This window comes from Citrus clementina, unplaced genomic scaffold, assembly GCF_000493195.1.
Source record: "Citrus clementina cultivar Clemenules unplaced genomic scaffold, Citrus_clementina_v1.0 scaffold_2, whole genome shotgun sequence".
NCBI classification, from domain to species: Eukaryota; Viridiplantae; Streptophyta; class Magnoliopsida; order Sapindales; family Rutaceae; genus Citrus; species Citrus x clementina.
The window spans coordinates 25,215,502-25,237,414 of record NW_006262688.1 but is presented as its reverse complement, the minus strand read 5'-3'; the positions used below and the strand labels follow the sequence as shown (position 1 = coordinate 25,237,414).

General features: G+C 32.8%; 2 protein-coding genes across 4 annotated transcripts; both read left to right on the top strand.

The window, feature by feature from the left end:
• Positions 1-90: 90 nt before the first annotated feature.
• Positions 91-8,639, top strand: LOC18052511 (homeobox-DDT domain protein RLT3). Of its 3 annotated transcripts, none has more exons than XM_024191103.1 (18): positions 91-196; positions 466-589; positions 931-1,335; positions 1,819-1,877; positions 2,029-2,271; positions 2,387-2,449; positions 2,526-2,742; positions 2,923-3,023; positions 3,380-3,466; positions 3,600-3,731; positions 4,192-4,332; positions 4,652-4,774; positions 4,908-5,363; positions 5,753-6,169; positions 6,318-6,935; positions 7,189-7,293; positions 7,404-7,623; positions 8,064-8,639. In XM_024191103.1, exons 2-18 carry the CDS (start codon positions 532-534, stop codon positions 8,084-8,086), a joined length of 3,468 nt encoding a protein of 1,155 aa, XP_024046871.1. In that variant the 5' UTR covers positions 91-196; positions 466-531; the 3' UTR covers positions 8,087-8,639. The 3 variants fall into 3 exon arrangements, with proteins under 3 accessions (XP_024046871.1, XP_006447893.2, XP_024046872.1); XM_006447830.2 differs by having other exon boundaries at positions 91-263; XM_024191104.1 differs by lacking the exon at positions 4,192-4,332 and having other exon boundaries at positions 91-263.
• Positions 8,640-14,205: 5,566 nt separating this feature from the next.
• LOC18051641 (xanthohumol 4'-O-methyltransferase) lies at positions 14,206-16,969 on the top strand. The gene is made up of 3 exons (XM_006447829.2): positions 14,206-14,556; positions 14,674-15,275; positions 16,232-16,969. The coding sequence occupies exons 1-3, from the start codon at positions 14,511-14,513 to the stop codon at positions 16,529-16,531; spliced, it is 948 nt and encodes a 315-aa protein (XP_006447892.1). The 5' UTR covers positions 14,206-14,510; the 3' UTR covers positions 16,532-16,969.
• Positions 16,970-21,913: the final 4,944 nt, after the last annotated feature.

Sequence of the window (21,913 nt, the reverse complement as noted above, 5' to 3'; positions counted from 1 at the left end):
AAAAAAAAAATCTAAAACGAAAATATAAAAAGGAAAAAAGAAAAAAAAAACCTCAAAAAAAAAGGACAGTAGATATAAAAATGATGATAAAACCCAAAACCCTACAATACTCTCTCTCTTCTTCTACAAAACCCTCACACTCTATTAGGCTTCTCTTGCATGATTCACATTTCTATCTCATCGTCACTCGGGTCACGTACGTCTCCGCTTCCCATTTCATTCCTTTTTCTTCGCTGCTTATTATATAAGCTGAACCTTTCAGTGTTAGTTTGACACTCTTTATCACTTGTTTTTTTGGTTTTGATTGAAACGTTTCTGGGTTTATTTGTTTACTTCGTTATAGTCAGTAGAGTGAATGATTGATTTCTGTTTATGTATTTGCGTTTCTTTCTTGAACTCCTGGTTTCTTTGTTCTTTATAAAATTTTCTTTTATTTATCTTGTTTTCTGTTTCATCTTGTTGCAGATTACAGGGAATTAAATGGGTTTAGCTTGATTTGGTTTATTGATATAACGAAGGAGTGGACAGAATATGGAGGTGAAGAGGAAAACGCCGTTGCAGGCTAAGGCCCTCCTGAAATTCTACTCGGGTATGTGGGAATTGCCTTTTAATGAGGTTTTGTTTATTTGATATTGAAGATTTTGTAACTTCATAATTACTGGGTGTTAGATAAGAGTGTTGTGTTTTCAGGTTTACTGTTCATCCATTACGTTTGAGTTGAGCAGTCTTATTTCTTCTTTTTAATAGGATTAGTTTTGAGTTTAACTTTATGGAAGTTCTTTTCTGGCTTTAAGTACTGGGGATATGCTTTTTTCAAACTTATTTTGTTTATTGCTGTAGTTCTTGAGATCATGTATTTTGCTGCGTTGATATTACCACCGTATTCTTCGTTTTAGTGATTTGTTAACTTGATGCTATTGCGTAATGCAGAAGAGAAGTATCCTACAAAAAGTGAAATGGAGGGCCTTGCTGCAGCTTTGGATTTGACGTACAAGCAGGTCCGGACATGGTTTATTGAGAAGAGAAGGAGGGACAAAGGTGATAATGGGATAGTCATACCATCCTCGTCAAGCAAGAAACTAAAAGGTTTCCATGGAAGAAATCGATTGGGAGTTGTCTCTGCAAAAATAGTTAAAAAACAGGACTCCTTAATTCACAATAAACATTTATCCTTGATGGTTTGCAATGGGACTGGTAAGAAGAAGAATGCAGTTTCTGTTCTTCAGGATTTGTTAACTCCTGATTACATTCTGAAGAAGGTATTCCGCAAGGATGGCCCTTCACTTGGTGTGGAATTTGACTCTCTTCCTTCTAAAGCATTTTTCCATAGTAAAGGTATACTCAAGGATCTTCTGCTTGTTTGTTGCTTTAGTAGACGGTATATATGTAATTATACGTGTAGATGTTAGTGCATTGTATTCCACTGGGTTGTTGTGAGTGGGACACTTTATTTTATTGCCAAGCTCAATCAAGGTCAAAATATTATTTGAGAGCATAATGGTAGTGTATGTCTCATGGATATTTGGTTCTGTTAGTTGGAGCTTGATAGTTCCTGCCATGCATTTTTTTTAACTGGGGCATGGAGGTTTTAGTTACCTTATAATGACTACTATATCAATGGCACAATTATTATTATGAGCGCATGAATGTGTATAGCAACTGACTGCCATTGTTTCTTTTTCTCTTTCATCATCAATTCAGAAGATAGAAGTTATGTACATTTGATTAGATTCATAACTCAATATTTTCTTTAGTTCTATGTTGACTTAGTTAATATCTCCAGTATAAATTTTACTTATACTCTGTTTTCATGTTTAGATTCTATAAATTCTTGTCCTCCTTTGCAAGAGAACCAAACAGCAAAAAGAAAGAGAAAGGTACTGAAAATGTATTTATTGGCATCGTCAGATACTGAGATTACTGCTATGAGGCTTCTTTTGATTTAACCAACTCTTTGCTCCTTTCCCCAAATTCTTTTCTGGGCGATTTTTGACATTTCTTTTCATAATGTTTCACTTCCATTTCAAGGTTTCCATTCATGATGAGTTAGATCATCAGGAGTGTTGCACAAATACAGATCATGTGAGGAAGCATGGTATGGGAAAAGGTTTGATGACTGCCTGGCGGGTAATGAATCCAAATGGTGGGACTGTTCCTACTGGCATTGATGTTGCTGATAGACAAGTCACTGTTGTACCTCAGATGGCAACCCCTCTATCACAAAAGCCACCGCTTCGAAAGAAAAGGGCTCAACAAATTGTTTCTCTATTGGTTAGTATATTAATCTGCAACTAATCATGTACTATTTTTGTTGGCTTGCATGGCATTTGAATAGAATAATGTAGCAAATGTTAGTAACTTTGCTGATAATAAGATGCATTTTCAGAAACAGAGAAGGTTAGCCAATAATCTGCAGAATAAGAGGAAGCCTGTTGCCAAAGGGAGACAGGTGAGTGTGATTCTAATATTACAAAATTTGGCTTGGAATAGCTTGTTGCAATAGTGACTCAGGTTTAACATGCCAGGTGAAATTGGACAAAGGGGAGAGGCTGAGGCAGCCAAACAAAGAGAAATGCGAACTCGCTCCGGATAGCGTTATATCTCAGGAGCGCCTTGATCAAATTGCAATGCTAGTAGATGATGAGGAGCTCGAGCTAAGAGAGTTAGAAGTTGGACCCAATCCACCAACATGTTGTGATCATATTTCTACTAAAGGACTGCATGGTTGTTCTCTTTGTAGAGGTTGGTATTTATAATGCCTGGTGGTTTTTTTTTTTTTTTGGTCCCCCGGTTCGGGAAAGAAATATAATGTCTAAGATTAGTTAAACAAGATTGGCTGTTTATTACTATAATGTGTCTATTTTGTGCATGCATAAGGTGTTCTAGAATTTCAATATCAGGAATCTTTTGTGATTTTTCCAGATTTACTGGCCAAGTTTCCTCCAAATTCTGTTAAGATGAAGCAACCATTTGGTACTCAACCTTGGGATTCTTCTCCAGAGACTGTCAAGAAATTGTTTAAGGTAAACAGAGAGGACTATTGCTTAATTAATAATGTTCTTTTATTTCCACTTGCAATGTTATTTGGTTTATGTGTAGTATGTCAAATGGGTCCGCTGATGTTCAATTTGTTGGATGAGGTTGATGCTATTTGTACCAATTATGGAAGCCAACTACTTATAATGCTCATCTCTCATGTTATAAAATTCTGTTTTAAGTGCTGACTGATAAAAGAAATTGTAATGTTAAAGATTTTTCTGCTATGGCTCTTTGGCTAGGTATGTAGGTTTTCACCTTGGAAGGTAGTTAAATACCTCAATTTGGTTTCATACTTTGGTTTTAATTTTCTTGATAAATCATAGAGTGCTTGTCTTGACAGGTCTTCCATTTCCTTTGTACTTATGCTGGTATTGTAGATATATGCTCATTCACACTCGATGAGTTTGCTCAAGCATTCCATGATAAGGTTATTTCTCATCTTTAAGCTTACCTTAAAACTCTACTGGTTCATTTGAAGCTTTGGATTAGTTATTTCTGAATTTGATTGACAATATATTCTTTGTTGTTGATTTCCTTGTTGCTGATATTATGTGCCTCAGGATTCCATGTTATTGGGTAAGATTCATGTGGCCCTGCTCAAACTTCTTTTATCTGATGTTGAAATGGAACTTGGCAGGGGGTGTCCCCCTCATTTGAGCGTATCATGCAAGTTTCTTGCATTACTTCACTCGGTGAGTATGCAACCCATTTAAGTGAAAGGCGTCAACAATGGTATTTAGTTGATCACTATGCTGTCTGTCTCATATCATTCTTCCTAGTTGCTAGATTGTTTCTTTGGAGACAAAACCTCTGCATGCTATCATCAAATTTTCACCTTAATTTTTTCACTAAAATTGATGATCTAGATTTTCAGCCATTGATTAAATTATAATTTTTCAAATTGCATTTGTTGGTTAAACTCTTCTTTTAGTTTAAAAACAAAGGATTTTGGTTTTTTATGATCCTTTTGACTTATGCTACTCTATATTTTAGTATTTTCGTCCAATTTTTTTAATATATTTTTTTATGTTGATTACACCCGCCTTTCTCTCCTGTACTTGAGTTGGTTCATATCAAAATCTCTGTATTATTAGTAGCAGAGATATGTAACCATCAAACAGATTTGTATTACTAATTCCATTGATTTTCTAGGTTGAAAATCAAGAATTCTTTGTGGAGTTTTGGAACAAATCGTTGAACCCTCTAACATGGACTGAAATACTGCGACAAGTATTGGTTGCAGCTGGTTTTGGTTCGAAACAAGGGTCGTCAAGAAAGGAGTCCCTTAGCAAGGTATTCACTAATTGGCACCTGCTCAATGATTTTCTTTCGTAATCGAGAAGTTATTCTAATCATCGAGAAAGGAGTCCCTTAGGAGCTCTATTTTCATCAAATGAAAGGCAATGGGTCTGTTGTCTGTTTGCTTCTCTTGGCTTATTTTGATTGTTTTAATTTTGTGTTTGTGGTATACTGCTTGAATTGCTCTATATCCTTGACGAAATGGTTTTTTGGTTAGTTCGTATCATTTTTTTATTTGTAAACAGTTTTCTTAGGTTATCTCAATATTTAAGCTTGGATGTTGATATTTAGTTATCATTCTTATGTTGTTAAGGAAATGATCCTCATGCTGAAGTATGGCCTTCGGCCGGGTACCTTGAAAGGCGAACTATTTAGAATTCTGTTAGAGCAAGGAAATAATGGATCGAAAGTCTGTCAATTGGCAAGATCTTCACAGGTAAGATATTGAAAAAGTTATTTTCTTGCATTTCTATTTAGATTATTCATCATTATTGCTACATGTTATGCTGCACAGAAACCAGCGATAACTCCAAATATTTTGACCTTAAATATTTGTTTTTGCTGTGAAGATTGCTGAATTGAATCTTGAAAGCACGACTGAGGAGGTTGAACTTTTAATATCTTCAACACTTTCAAGTGATATTACTTTGTTTGAGAAGATAGCTTCATCTACATATCGTCTACGTATTAACACTTCAAAGGAAGCCGATGATTTTGAATCAGATGCTGAGGATATTGGCAGTGTTGATGATAACTCCGACGATGATGACACATGCAGCAATCGTGATGATTCTGAATGTAATTCAGAAAATCAACGTCAAAGAAGACCTAAGTACTTGAATTGCCGTAAAAGTGAAAATAACATGTTGACAGTATACATGGAGATTGATGAGTCTCATCGAGGAGATGTATGGTTATCGGGACTTATGGAAGGCGAGTATTCAGATTTAACCATTGATGAGAAGTTGAATGCTTTGGTGGGTTTAATTGATCTTGTTAGTGCTGGATCTAGTATCAGAATGGAGGTAATCATTTTGCACTTTGCACGACTAAATTTTTGAAGGCTTTTCTTTGCTGTTGTTTTCGTCTCCATCAAACCCCCCAACCCTAACGGAAAGAAACCCTGTCAAAAATGATGATTTTAGTATATCCATTTTGATTGGATTGGGTCTTTATTTTTGGATTTTTGGTTTGAATCAGTAACTATTGTGTTGCTATTAAATTGTGATGACTGTTTTTGGTAATTGTATCTTGTCTACATATTTGTCATGTTCAGCATTATTTGCTGCTCAATTATGACCTTCAGAGATATTATACAAGTTGGACATCTTATTAGATTGAGCACCTTTCTAATTTTGTATTTGATTTGATTCAAGACCGATTGCTTGATACCCAATCTGTTGATTTTCTTTAGGATCCTACAAAAGCCATTGCTGAAAGTGTTCCTAGTGTTCGTCATTATGGTTCAGGAGCAAAAATAAAGAGAGCATTGCCAAACCAACATAGTCTCCCTAGGCCGTCATGGGTCCATGCTGGGGACTTCCATGGTGTAAGAGAAACAAACACATCACGGGAGTTGCATCCGCTTGATTCTTTTTCATTGATATCAAAGTCTTGTGGAAAAGAGAAATCAAGCAGTGTCAAAGATGCAAAAGCAACAGAAGTTTCCACTGATTTACACCCTATGCAATCTATATATTTGGGTTCTGATCGTAGGTACAATAGATACTGGCTTTTCTTGGGCCCTTGTAATGAATATGATCCTGGCCATAAGAGGGTTTATTTTGAATCTTCTGAAGATGGTCACTGGGAAGTGATTGATACAGAAGAGGTAACTTTCTCAGCCTTTGTTCTGGAGTTTGAAATTTGCTGATTTGTTTATTTTTTCCGGTGAAGTTTAATTCTATGGGTCTTTTCTGTATTATCTGACCATTTCATAACTCTTATAATTTGCTTGTGTTTACTTTATCCAAGTGCAGGCTTTGCGCGCCTTGTTGTCTGTTTTGGATGACCGGGGGAGGCAGGAGGCTCTTCTTATAGAATCTTTGGAGAAGCGAGAAGCTTTCCTCTGCCAGGCAATGTCAAGTGGACTGGTAAACAATACTGAAATCAGGCATGTAGCACAATCAGATCAATCGGAGCTAGATATAGTTAGAGAAGACAGTTCTTCTCCAGTTTCTGATGTTGACAACAATTTAGCACTGAGTGAGATTGGAAAAGAGTCTTTGCCTTCATGTGGAGCTATAGTTCTTGATGTGGGAAAGAAGGGAGAAGAGCAGCACAGAATGTGGAGCCGTCTCCAAGAATTTGATGCATGGATATGGAATTCCTTTTACTTGAATCTTAATGCTGTAAAACATGGTAAAAGGTCTTACCTTGATGCTTTAGCCAGATGTGAACGGTGTCACGATTTGTACTGGAGAGATGAGAAGCATTGTAAGATATGCCATACCACATTTGAGCTTGACTTTGATCTAGAAGAAAGATATGCTGTCCATGCCGCTACATGCAGGGGTAAAGGAGACCACTTGGTTTCAAAGCATAAAATCCTATCATCACAATTGCAGTCCCTGAAAGCTGCAGTTCATGCAATTGAGGTGTGTTGTCATTTGGCTATTTGGCTTTGTTTAGTGTGTAGAAGTGAAAAATCAATAGTGATGCTTGCTTTCTATATTTCTGAGAGTATGGAAAATAGGAGCTATATATAAATTGCTATGCAATTGGACATATTCCCTTTTCCACACTGAGGTCCTGACTCCTTGATAAATACCATGGGTGCACCATTGTACTTATATGGCTATGCATTCTTCTATTATATCCTTATTTTCTTTTCCTGCTTGATGTGTGCAGTCGGTTATGCCTGAAGACGCCTTGGTGGGTGCTTGGACAAAGTCTGCTCATAAGTTATGGGTCAAACGGCTGAGACGCACCTCATCTTTGGCCGAGCTCTTGCAGGTTTCATTTTGTTTTCTCTTTGAAATGTTTATAAAGGGGTTTCAAGCAGAAACTTGTTTTGGTTGATGCCTATCCTAGTTTCATTTTATGATGTTGAATCCATTTGGCAGGTTGTTGCTGATTTTGTCAGTGCAATCAATGAGGGCTGGTTGTATCAATGGAATGTACAAATTGCTGATACTGTCATGGAAGAAATCATTGCAGTCTTTCCAACTATGCCGCAAACATCATCTGCACTTGCATTGTGGTTGGTAAAATTGGATGCCATCATAGCTCCATACTTAGAGAGGGTTAATTCCGGAAAGGAGGATGCAAGGATGAGATGTAGAGGTATCTTCTTGTTTCCTCAAAGACCCTTCATATAATTTTTTTTTTTTTGGGGGGGGGGGGGGGGGTGTTTAATAAAGTATGGGCCTTATTAATTACTGATCTGGGTTTTGCAAATATCTTAAAACGTTAAATTGTGACTATTGTAATTCAGTTCTTAGGTTACTCTCTTTCTTGGAAGCATGTTTTTCTTGAGCATAGTGTTCTCAGGTGTCTCTGGAAGCTTTAATTTCTTTCTTGGTGTGATGGGAAGTTTTGCTGCAAGCCTGCATTTAAACTAGAATGCATTATTTTTCGGACTTTTCCCCATTTTTTCTAGAAGTTGCTGCATGTACCTTTCAATTTGAATATCCATGAAGATGTGTATATTGTTTTTTCTCACATGTTTAGTGAGTTTACAACTTGCTATTGAATTGGAACTGATAAACTGACATGTTGTCCAGGTAAGCAGGCTCTTGTCCAATAGCCCCACATCTGGTCTACTGCATGGCAAGCGGCTTGCGGGTTTAGATTTCAGCATATGGATTACTTGTTAGTGGCTTGTGGTCACTACATTCACCGGTGGTCATACCAGGCTAAATCTGAAATCAGCAAATCACTTGCAAGGTTTTCAGGATTTTGGCTGAAGAGTATCATTTTGACACATTCCAGGTCCAAATGCAACAGGATGAAAGCAATACACTAATTTGTACAGAGCAGAGTTTTCGACTCTTCCAATCTTTAGCTGTTGCTTTACTTGGGCAAAATTAACGAGTTACATATTGTACAGCATTACATCGCTACATACATATTCAGGATAGCTAAAAAGCTTTTGGTACATAAAGTTGTTTACCAAAATTCCCCTTGGTTGCAAAATAACCTGATTCCTTGATTTTCTTGTAGAAAGGGTTATTGCTCGCTCCTACTTTTGGTGTTTGAGTAATCAAAATTTTGTCCGTGTATAATTATCAAATTTACCGTTGTCAATAAAGGGATGAATTTGATCCACGAACTCTTGCCAGCAAGAAAGGGTGGGTAACTTTTTTAACTTTTCGCTTGCAATTCATAAAGACGGTCGGATAGTTTCAGATGAGATACTCATCTAAGATTAAAACTTAAATCAACCCCCATTCAGTTATTGGAAAAGTGAATGCTTTTGTCCAGTCATAAGGCCGATCTTAGCATCCGCACTTCCACAATTTTATGTGAATCTCTAGAGATTTTTAAGTTTTGTTTAGGGCGGGAATTTCACTATGGTATGTGTTACAAGGTTTGATTCTTTCGTAATTGAAATAAGACTGGCCTGATTGAAAATTCAGGCTTAGTAGTTTGTGATCTGCTTAATTTTATTATGTTATTTTAAAAAGAGAGCCTTCAAGTATTGGTATGACTTAAATGATTTCTTCTTGTAATTTTGACTACAATTGTTATCTTGTTGAGTAGCAGATTTAGACTTAAACAATAATGGTACTTGTTGTAAATAGTGATGCGGAGGCTTGGGAATGCAGTTGCATTAAAATATTTGTTGGGAGAGCTTTACCGGGGCTCAATATAGTTTTCGAATACTAGATGATTTAATGCACCCAAAAATAAATAAATAACTATCAACTTGGTATTAATATTCTAGAATTATTATAGTATAGAAAGTGTAATTAAGAAAAATGTGAGAAAATTGAAATTGTTTTAGGAAATGTTTCTAGAAAAGAATCTGGAAATATTTTTTAAAAAATTTTGAAAAATATTTTTGGGAGAATATTGAAAACGTTTTCTCATATTGTTTTTGGGAAAGCGTTTTCAGATTGAATGTAAAATATTAATTTTTTTAAGAAAAATGAATTTTGAAAATGATCTTTACTTACTTTAATTATCTCTTGAATTACTGAATTCCAAACCCATGCAATGCCTCTGTTCTTCAATGCAGGCCCTTTATATAGACAAATGATGACTTCAAAAGTCAACAAATGCATACTTTGCATTTAATATTAATGCAAGTCATTCCATGCATTCATTCGAATATTCTGTTCATGCATTTTACCAGTCATTCCATGCATTCATTCTAATACATGTCCTTGCGTTGAATTGTAATGCATGCTCATCCAAAGTCAGCCTATTTGCTACTAATTATTTATTTATATTTATTAACTTTTTAACTTTTAATTCAAAAATAAATAAAATAAACAATCGGTGTAGCGAACTAACAATGTATGTTCGTGATTTAGGATTTAATATTTTAAAATAGATATATATATTTTTTTAAGGATGATTGGTCATTTCACAAGGCGTTCTCTTATAGATTAAAGTCTCCCAAATAGACTTAGCTAAGGATTTAATGTAAATTGAGTCTCGCTTTAGTATATTCATACTTTCTAAAATCACAACTCACAGTAGTTGCTCTGTCATTGTGACCCAAGTTATGGGTTGGGGTGAATCTTTGAGCATAACATCCACATTTAAGTAGTAATAAGTTTTAAGAGCCTTAAGGTTTGTTCTGATCTCAGATGGAATTCACAATGTGTGGAGCTCCATTGTTTTCTTCACATTATATTTTAGTACCTCTCCAGCACTTCACTTTTATCATCTTATATCTATTAAGGTGTTCATTTGACTTGTTCAATAATGACATTATATAGAAGTATCACATAAATTATCAAATAATATACGCAATCTCAAGTAACACTTGAGTGTAGAGAATCCGAAGAGAACTGACAAATAAGCGATAAGAATTAAAGAGCACGCGAGAAGGAATTGATGAGTGAAGGACCCAAATTCCTTCAATTACTGGAAACAACGGATTTATCTTTCGTGTTCAAGCTTCTAAAAGCTTCAAGAGCTTCAAGCGCGGATCCGGTGGCTGCAAAAGGCATTCTCTGCTCAAATTAGTCTTGGTTCATGAGAAAATACAGGATTAAAAAAAAAAGGTTAACTCTGGATTTCCCCTTTTGAAATGATCATCTTTAAAATATCCTTCAAATTTTGTAAAGCTCAACTTACTATCTATTTTTGCAAAGAAGATTATTAAAAAAAAAAAAGAATCATCAATGAGCCTGCATTTTTCTTTCATCTTTTAAATAAAAACAACGATAAGTCGAGATTTATAGTTCTTTGAAGGTATTTTAAAATTTGTCATTTAAAGATGGAGTAAACCGAAATTTATCCTAAAAGATGTATATAATTAATTTTGAGTTGTCTGTGTCTCTCTATTTATGAGAGAGAATCGATCAGTTAATTTCTCGGGACTAATGTTTGTATCCCTTTAATTAATCAAGACTTTTATCAATAAAAACTTTTCAATTGGAGAGAGATTAGATCTCTTTTTTTATTTTTGGATCGATCCGGTCCGTTTCATTTATTTATCTGTCACGTGATTGTAATTGATTTGTGTGTTTTATTTTTTTATTTTACTGCACACTTCTAGAGTTAATTACCAACTCTATGGCGTCTTTACCATCTTAACTCACATGTGGCATAGTGGCGGCTAAATTTTATTGCACTTACGATCAGAAAAATAAGAATAAAATCATGAAAATTTTATCTTAAGAACAACATAAGGTGATTGCAGTGAGAATGAGAATGTGACGAGAAACTGAATAAAATCTCATGATTAGAAATATTGAAGAAGACGAGCCTTCCAAAATTTGATTTCCCAAGAGAATGGCCTGCGTAACTCCACCCACAAATACGGGTGGGCATATCGGATTTTGGTTCATATTGTTCGGATTTCGGTTTGGATTTCAATCCGATTGGGTTAGAGTTTGAACCCAATCAGGTTGAAAACGTCAACTCGAAACGAACCAAATTGAATTTAATTTGGTTCGGTTCGGTTCGGGTTCGTAATTCGAATCGGATTGAGTTGGTAATTCGGGTTAAAATTTCGGTTTAGGTTAATTCGAGTTAATTTAAGTTAAAACAATTCAATCTAAAAATTTGGGTTAGAACGAGTTGGAACAATTTAATCCACAAATTCTACCAAAAACCACTTAAAATCCAAAAATCTCAAATCAAAACATCTTTAACAACAAACATCAACTAAAATCATTAATCATCCTTAACAACATTTCAACAAGTCTTTTTAAAGTTAATAAAACATAAAACATATAGTCAAAGATTTTTTTTAATACATATATATTTTTTAACTTTTAAAAGCCAAAACTAAAAATAAAAAATAAAAAATCAACCCGTTCGGGTTAAAATTCGGTTCGGGTTTAAACAGGTTGCTAGTTTAAATCCGTTCGGGTTGCAAATGTTAACCCAATCCGAATGCCCACCCCTACCCATAACGCAGAAAAGTAAATTACGTGCAAAATTTATGGCTTCTCTTCTCTGCATCACTGCTTTAGTCTGATGGCATTCACAATGTAAGGAATCCCATTGTTGTGTGTCCTCTTCACAAAGTACTGTAAGTAACACTTGGGGTATTTTTATCTCACAATTTGTGTAAATTTACCTCATTTAAAAAAAATTACAAAAGGATCACATATTTAAAAATAATAATTTAACATAAAATAGTTTAAATGTTTAATTAATTAGTTCTTTTTTCATAGAGGCCTCTTGATCATTGTTAATTACTAATGGTGTGTTTATTTCATAAAATGAGGAATGAAAATGAAAAAATGAGAATGAAACTCATGTTTACTTAGCAAAATGTAATTTATGAATGAGAATAAAATGTATGGGTCCCACACAATTTGGGAATAAAGAATGAGAATCTTATTCCCATGGAGGGTTGAGAATGAAAATCAGAGAATGAGAATGGAATATATGTTTACTTTTGTATCCCTATATTTTTTTTCATATTTTCCAAATTACCCTCATTCAAATCACAAATAATTTTATTATTTTAAATGTCATTAATAATAATTATTATAATTATAATTATTATCATTAAAGTTTATTAACTTTATTATTTTAGTTATTATTAATTATTTTTATTAATATTATCATTATTAACAATAAAAATAATGATAAAATAATAATTAATAAAAATAATTAATTTATCATTATTAACAATATTATCATTATTTTTGTTATTATTATTATTATTATTAATAAAAATAATAATAACAATAATTAATAATAACAATAATAATAAAGTTAATAAAATTTAATAATAATAATGTAATTTTCATTATCTAGATACATGTATAAATATTATTATAAAAATGATATTAATTAAAATAATAATAATAATAATAAATGTTAATAATGATAATATTAATAAAAATAATAATAACAATAATTAATAGTAACTAAAATAATAAAGTTAATAAAATTTACTAATAATAATAATAATGTAATTTTCATTATCTAAATACATGTATAAATATTATTATAAAAATGATAGTAATAAAAAAATAATAAATGTTAATAATGATAATATTAATAAAAATAATAATAACAATAATTAATAGTAACTAAAATAATAAAGTTAATAAAATTTAATAATAATATTATTAATATTAATAAATGTTAATAATGATAATATTTATAAAAATAATATTAACAGTAATTAATAATAACTAAAATAATAATGTTATAATAATAATAATAATAAATGTTAATAATGATAATATTAATAAAAATAATAATAACAATAATTAATAATAACTAAAATAATAAAGTTAATAAAATTTAATAATAATAATAATAAATGTGAATAATGATAATATTAATAAAAATAATATTAACAATAATTAATAATAACTAAAATAGTAAAGTTAATAAAATTTAATAATAATAATAATAACAACAATAATGATAATTTTGTTAATAATGATAAATTAATTATTTTTATTAATTATTAATACTATGGGTATTTTGGTAAATTGATTCTCTTTCCCATTCCTTATTCCCATTTATTTTGCCAAGTAATCACATCAATGACATTTCAGCACATTCCCATTCCTATTTATTTTTGTCAAGTAAACATTAAAATCTCATTCTCATTCCAGCTCATTCCCAATCTATCTCATTCTCATTCCTTAAAGTAAACGCACCATAAAAGTTAAGATGAGACTATTTAAACCCACCAAAATATTTACTAAACCCAATTTTTAATAGAACTTTTTATTACTAAAATGCCCATGTTGAAAATTACTATTATAGACAGCACTACATAATTTGATAAATAAATTAAAAAAATTAATGATTTACTCTCATCTTCATTATTCAGTAGCAAATTTTGTTTTTAAATTTACCCATTTTATTGAATTTAGTTTTCCTCATCTATACTTTTGTTAATGGAACCAAGATTTTTCCGAATTTGTTAAATATTTGGCTTAAAGTCATCGTTGGTAAAATTCCTGTTGCCTTTCACCAATAGTTTCTTTCTTTCCAACTTTAAGTTTGATTGTGAACTCTTCCTGATTAGCAGCTGCAATCCATATACGAAAATTAAAAAAAAAAAAAAAAATCCAGGCAAGAAATATTAATTGCTAGATTTTTTTAATTAAGCATTAATGTAAATGTAATTTATTGTTAGTTGTTTCTTAAAAATTGAAGTAATTAATCAATTTTTGGCTTTTCCATTTGTCTCCTTACTCCTTACATTAAAGAAAAATTCATTTGAAGATCTTCCCGAATGTTGCATGCAGCTGGCTCCGCAAGCTTTTAAAAAATTATTGATGTCACACATTTTACGATTTTCGTTCACATGCACCAATAAATTAACAATTCTCGCAATAATCTCGACATAAATAGTAAGTTTTGCGCTATAAATATCGATCCTTTAACATATCTGTACCAAGTAAACTCTACCCTAGCTTAGAGAGAGAGAGAGAGAGAGAGAGAGAATGGAATCAGCTGACGTTCGCGAGGACGTCCTAAGAGGGCAAGCCCAAGTTTGGCAACTCATGCTCGCCTTTGCAGATTCCATGGCTTGAAAATCTGCCGTGGAGCTTCGCTTAGCCGATATTATGCACTGCCATGGCAGCCCAATCACTTTGCCCCAGTTAGCCTCAGGTATTATTAACTCGCCCCGTACATGCAAGCGAAGGCATAACTTAATTTATTGATTTCGCCTCTGACTGTAAATTTTGGATTTATTTATCTCTGATAATATGTATTTTTTTTGGTCAGGAATTAACTCATCGTGTCCAGATGTTCACATAATTCCCTCCCTTACGCGCATCATGAGAATGCTTGTCCGGAAAGGAGTTTTCGCCGCACATCGTTCATCAGACGGCAGTGAAGAGACGATGTACGGATTGACGCAAATATCAAAATGGTTACTACGTGACTCCGAGATGAGTCTTGCTCCGATGATACTTTTCCAAAACAGTCAACTGCTACAGGCACCGTGGCATCACCTTAGCCAATGTGTCCAAGAAGGTGGTAATGCTTTCAAGAAGGCTCACGGCTGTGAAATGTGGGATTTCGCTTCACAAAACTCTCAATTCAACAACTCGTTCAATAAGGCCATGGCATGCACGGCAAAGATTGTGATGAGCACACTCCTCTCACACTATAAAGACGGGTTTGATGGCATACGATCACTGGTCGACGTGGGTGGTGGCACTGGCGAAGAGCTTGCCGAGATTGTCGAATTCTATCCACACATCAAAGGTGTAAACTTTGATTTGCCACATGTTGTTGCCACAGCACCTGTGTATGAAGGAGTCTCGCACGTCGGAGGTGACATGCTTAACGCGGTTCCTAATGCTGATGCAGTTTTTATGAAGGTAATAGTTTTGATCCAAGACCTCTATTAAGGGTGTCTTTTATTTTATTTTTCAAAAAAAATTCATAATTCAATACACGAGTAACATGAAATATAAATTGAGATTCAAAAATTGAGTTTAACATAGGATAAATATTTTGTCCTAAAAAATAGTAAAATTCTACACTTAATCTAACTCCTAAATATAGTTTAATCCACCCCTCCCTTAAGATTCAAATTTTAGGATCAACCAAATAAAATTGCTTAAATTAAATTAGTCGATCGAACATTAGAGGACCTTTTCGAAATCACTTAGGGGCTCTTTATTTTTCTGACTTAATAATTTAATTTCTATAAGTTAAATCATTAAATCTATATGTTTTTTCAACTTAATGAAAATTTTCAATCATTAAGTTATTAAATTATTATGCTAATATTTTTTAGTTTTTTGTTTAATCTAAAAAATCTGAATGATATCATTAAAAGTTATTCTCTAAAATATCCTTATCTTATTAATTAATTTTCATCATTATATAATAATTAGCATCATTACCCACCTCTATAAATTGCGACAATATAATGGTAGAGTAGACTTTTATTATTATTATTATTTACTTTCTTTAAATTAGCATAATTTATCTTCATCATATAAAAACATTACAAACTACAATAAAATTGATTAATATATACTTAATTGCCTAAGCACTCCACTTGCTGTTTTTAACCCAATCCCTACAGGCTTTATTTCGAATTTAATAAAAGAGGGGGGGGGGGGGGGGGGAAGACCGTTTAGAAACACTTTGGAGGGGGTGGCCATTGGCCAAAAACAGCTAAAAAGGAATCCAAATTAGCAGTATTTAGGATTCGAAAGGAAAAAAGCACTTATCCTCCATTGTGACGACACTTGTTTATTATCATGCATGTACATGCTGTATAAAATTGTAAGTTGCCTATTTCTAACCATACACTTACATACAGTGGATATTGCATGATTGGGATGACGAAGCCTGTGTCAGGATTCTGAAAAACTGCCGAAAAGCAATTCCGGAGAAAACTGGAAAGCTTGTGTTAGTCGAAATCGTTGTAAAAGAAGATGATAACGACGTATTTGGCGACACGGCCTACTTATTTGATCTATGTATGTTTGCTCACACAAGGTGTGGGAAGGAAAGGACTGAAAAAGAATGGAAGCAAATATTGGAAGAAGGAGGATTCCTCCGCCATAACATCATCAACCTACCGGCTGTACCTGCCATTATTGAGGCCTATCCGCAGTGACATTAATTTGAAGCTCAAATAAAATTACAAGTTTCACTCCCACCGAATACCAACTCTTCCCCTCCCCCCCCCAAAAAAAAGCATAAAGTGCATTTACGGCTAGCTTAATTAATTTCTATTTGCTCTTGATTAAAAATAAAGTTCTGAAGTTTCACTCTGAACCGATCGCAGCATCATCATTGTAAGAAGATTGCTACTGTGAAGCATTTGCACTAGTTCGATTGTTAAATTGTAATGATGCTTCAATAAGAATAATGCAAGGGTGTGCTTGAATTCCGTTTGGCTGAAATGTCAGATTAATTGTTGTCCGTATTGTGTATCATTTGATTCTTCATTTCAAGGCTCCAAATGAAATCTACAGCATTTGTGACTTCGCAAGCTACATTTTCCTGTCAAAATCCGTTGTAATGGTGCTTAACCAAATTATTCAAATTTTATGCTCGCCTTACTTTAGAGGATTTAACTATTTAAAAGAAATTTTACCATCTCTATTTTCAAATATCTAAAATTTTTGCTTTTTCTTAGTAGACAGATAGCAGATTACTAATTTTTAAAATATTTTGCTCAAAATATAACCAAACAACACAAAAAATTTTTAAAATAATTTTTAGGATTTAAATAAATATTGTTTATCATTATATAAATTATGCCAAACATATACTTTTAACGTACATCACTTGGCCTTTATATAATTTGAATTGGGGTTAGAAATGTAAATAACATAATGATTATATAAGCTGCATTTGGTATTGAGATTTTGTGACTTAAAAGTTATAGATGTTGCATGCTGTGGAAAAAAAACTATAATTATGAAATAAAAGTTAATAGTACACAGTAAATACAATTTTTAAATAATAATTTTGAAAAAATTAGTAAAGATATAATAAATTTTTCATCATACAAGTGTAAAATCAAATCAATTTAATTTTCAAATTATAGCAGATAGTGTTAAATATCAAACACTTTAGTGCGGTACCCATTAAACTACAGCTATCCAATCTTAATCCTAAAATGGTAGTGGTAAGTAACGTGCACGGATCAATCATATGAAATCCACATGATTATCAAAGTTTTTTTCCACCCGGCAAGTTTCTAAGAAAACTTTTGACAACAACAGATGAGATTGATTATTGTCGGTCGTTGTTGTTGTTATCGTTTTTGGTGTTTTGTATTCATTTTCAAAGAAGAAGATGTCGCAATGAGAACAATAAGCTCATCTTTTGACAACAACATATGAGATTGATTATTGTCAGTCGTTGTTGTTGTTATCGATTTTGGTGTTTTGTATTCATTTTCAAAGAAGAAGATGTCGCAATGAGAACAATAAGCTCATCTTTTGACAACAACAGGTGAGATTGATTATTGTCAGTCGTTGTTGTTGTTATCGTTTTTGGTGTTTTGTATTCATTTTCAAAGAAGAAGATGTCGCAATGAGAACAATAAGCTCATCTTTTGACAACATGGCAAAATTATTAATACGAGAGCAACATATGAAGCCATTGAGACGACTTTTTAGTTCATCCCACATGCTAATGCCGACTCTCATTCATTTTCAAAGAAGAAGATGTTGCAATGAGAACAATAAGCTCATCTTTTGACAACAACAGATGAGATTGATTATTGTCAGTCGTTGTTGTTGTTATTGTTTTTGGTGTTTTGTATTCATTTTCAAAGAAGAAGATGTCGCAATGAGAACAATAAGCTCATCTTTTGACAACATGGCAAAATTATTAATACGAGAGCAACATATGAAGCCATTGAGACGACTTTTTAGTTCATCCCACATGCTAATGCTGACTCTCATTCATTTTCAAAGAAGAAGATGTCGCAATGAGAACAATAAGCTCATTTTTTGACAACAACAGATGAGATTGATTATTGTCAGTCGTTGTTGTTGTTATCGTTTTTGGTGTTTTGTATTCATTTTCAAAGAAGAAGATGTCGCAATGAGAACAATAAGCTCATCTTTTGACAACATGGCAAAATTATTAATACGAGAGCAACATATGAAGCCATTGAGATGACTTTTTAGTTCATCCCACATGCTAATGCCGACTCTCATTCATTTTCAAAGAAGAAGATGTCACAATGAGAACAATAAGCTCATCTTTTGACAACAACAGATGAGATTGATTATTGTCAGTCATTTTGTTGTTATCGTTTTTGGTGTTTTGTATTCATTTTCAAAGAAGAAGATGTCGCAATGAGAATAATAAGCTCATCTTTTGACAACAACAGATGAGATTGATTATTGTCAGTCATTGTTGTTGTTATCGTTTTTGGTGTTTTGTATTCATTTTCAAAGAAGAAGATGTCGCAATGAGAACAATAAGCTCATCTTTTGACAACAACATATGAGATTGATTATTGTCAATCGTTGTTGTTGTTATCATTTTTGGTGTTTTGTATTTATTTTCAAAGAAGAAGATGTCGCAATGAGAACAATAAGCTCATCTTTTGACAACATGGCAAAATTATTAATACGAGAGCAACATATGAAGCCATTGAGACGACTTTTTAGTTCATCCCACATGCTAATGCCGACTCTCATCCATCGAATTGCATGGATATGGTACTCACAGGACACAACCCCACTGCCAATATTTGTTTGTATACTGATTTCTGGCAATTATAATGCGAACAAAACCTTGTTAGTATCAGCCTGCATCAGTCATTCTTCGAGAATTTTTGAAAACCATCATCACTTCTGACACAAAATCCGGAAAAAAGAAAAGGACCCAAGAAGTGTATAAATATTTGTTTTATAGAATATTTAATTTGTTTATATTTAACCCGATTTTTTAGAAGAGATTAGTAAAATTTTATTGATTTTGATTTATCACTTTGGGCTTGCTTGGGTGCGCCCTACTTGTAGAAATAGAGAATGAGTAGTGATAATTAATCTCTCAATTTATCTCATCAGTCTCTACTTTTGATTTAATTTATTTTAATTACATAAATACCCTTATTAAAATAATTATTTATTATTTTATCTTCTCTCTCAAATCTCTCCTCAAACGTCACCATCCTCACCACCTATGTTTTTCACTGCCAAAATTAACCATCAACATCAATTAGAGAGGTTGTCCCTAACTTCCAATGAGTCTAATGAGGTGTAATTCCACCAAATTAATTTGTTCCATAACTGACAAAACTTAACTTCAATATCTTTGAATCAATAAAAAATATAATCTGACTATTTTTTCTTTTTTTCCTCCGTTGTTTATAGCCATGATCAAGCACCGAGGACCAAGAGGAGTAAAAAAAAAAAGATGAAAATTGTACAAATAATTGTGATTCACTTCGCCTTTTTCTCACTGATACTTCTATTGCATCTCCCAGTTGAGTCTGAATCCCTCAATCCAGCTTCTCAAGAATTTTACTTATGAATATTTTGTTTAACCGATAGTACTTGAATTCAATTAGATGAACATTTTGGATAATTACTTGTTGACTTTGGATCGTGGGTTCTATTTTTGGAATATCTAATTAACTGGGTATTACTTTTATTTAGTTATTAGATTTGACTTTTGTGAATCTAATTACTTTGTACCATTAATTTAATTATTTAATTTTTATTTCAATTGAAAGCATTGTAAAGTAGGGGTTGAAGAGATAAATTGAGGGGTCAATTATCAGGACTCATAGAGGATTCTAGATTATCCATGTTAGAAGGAAAATTGTGTCATAAGCTGGCCACTCTGCAAGATTTATCCATGTTCCATGCACAAGTAGGGGGAGGGGAGAATGGACAAACCCAAGAGGCATGCATAATGGATCCAATTAATAGATATGAAATATGCGAAAACCTAATGGTCCGTCATATTTGCTTGCTTCTTTTATTCTCCTAGATCACATTTGCCCTTTACGACATGAGGTCCTGCCCCAAATACCAACTTGCAGGAAAAGACAGGGAGGGCGAGAGCCCCGTCATAACCTTCAACGATTGACACCTAACTCATGCTCTTTGTATTAAAAATAATACTAACTTTAAATCTTATTCATCATTCACAAGGTTATCTCAATTATAGATTTTTGTAGTTTGATATGTTAGATTTATAATCAGCAACATATTATATAAAATTTGTAAATTACGTAGTTATTTTATAAGTATATGGTGTTTATGCTATTCATTGAAAGTGTGATGATTGAGTTTTATATATATTTATGTTATCCATTGTATCGATCCTCAACAAGATTATTAAAAGGTTGGGGCTATTTAAACCCTGTAAAATACTCATTAAACTCAAATTTTAGAATATTTTTCTACGAACCAAATTACAATTATAGTTTTTGGCACAACTTTGTTACGAAGAATTAGTCTTCCATTCTTCATCACTTTATTTCTATTAATTATTTAATGCTTGCTCTTCGAGTGATTTAAATTCCTCATGGAAGGGCATGTGCTCATCTATGTAGGGAGGGTTTTCGTGCATGGAAGACTAAGACTACATAGGAGAAATTACAGAAATCAGTCTTTGTTGTTTGTGTTGGCACAATTTTGTTATGACGAATTAGTCTTATGGTTTTCATCTGTTATGTCTGTCCTATAGCTAGGTAAGTTCTATATAATTGGTCCCTTCTGGGAAGGTCGTTTGTCATAATGAATGGATTCTTTCTATAGGCGACAAGTATTTCTTGTGGACAAATTAAACTATCAAAAGAGAAGTGGGGGCTAAAGATTCATTAAGATGTGGATTCAACAAGGTGGCGACAAGATAATAAAATCGGAATCTGAACAATTTAAGTCAAATAAGTTGTATCGACTAGCTCTTTCTTAATAAAGTATTCAAAAATCTGGGTGTAAAAAAAAAAAAATTACAATTATAGACAAAAGTAATAAAAATTAAATAAGAGTCTTACTCTTTACACCGTGTTTAAACCCATTTCTATTGTTTTAAAAGAGATTTTTTTTCCCACTTTAATACTATTCCCATCTGCAAGTAATTGTGCGATATTTTTGCTCTAGCAAACTGGTTTCTGGTGGTGGAGCTACTTGCCTTCATTTCAGGACCTGATATCTTTGTTCTTGAATTATGGGGCTGCACTAAACTATATTCAATCTTCTTTCGATTATGTACATAACAAATAACAAACATAAAAAAAAAAAAGCATAACGAAGCATAAATGACATTAATTATTATAATGCTGATTTGATTGGTAAGGATATGGCAAAGTGGCAGGCATAAAAGTGAGTTAACTAAAAAGGCTAATTTGATTGGTAAGTAAGAGTTTAATTCGAATCCAGTCATCCTCTTCGTCTTTGTCAAGCAAAATCATTTTAATTCTCTCTCTCTCTCTGCTTTTTCAGTCCAAATGTGTGGTTGGTTAGTTAAATTTGAAAATTTTGATTTTGTTCACTAGTTATAACCTTACTTATTA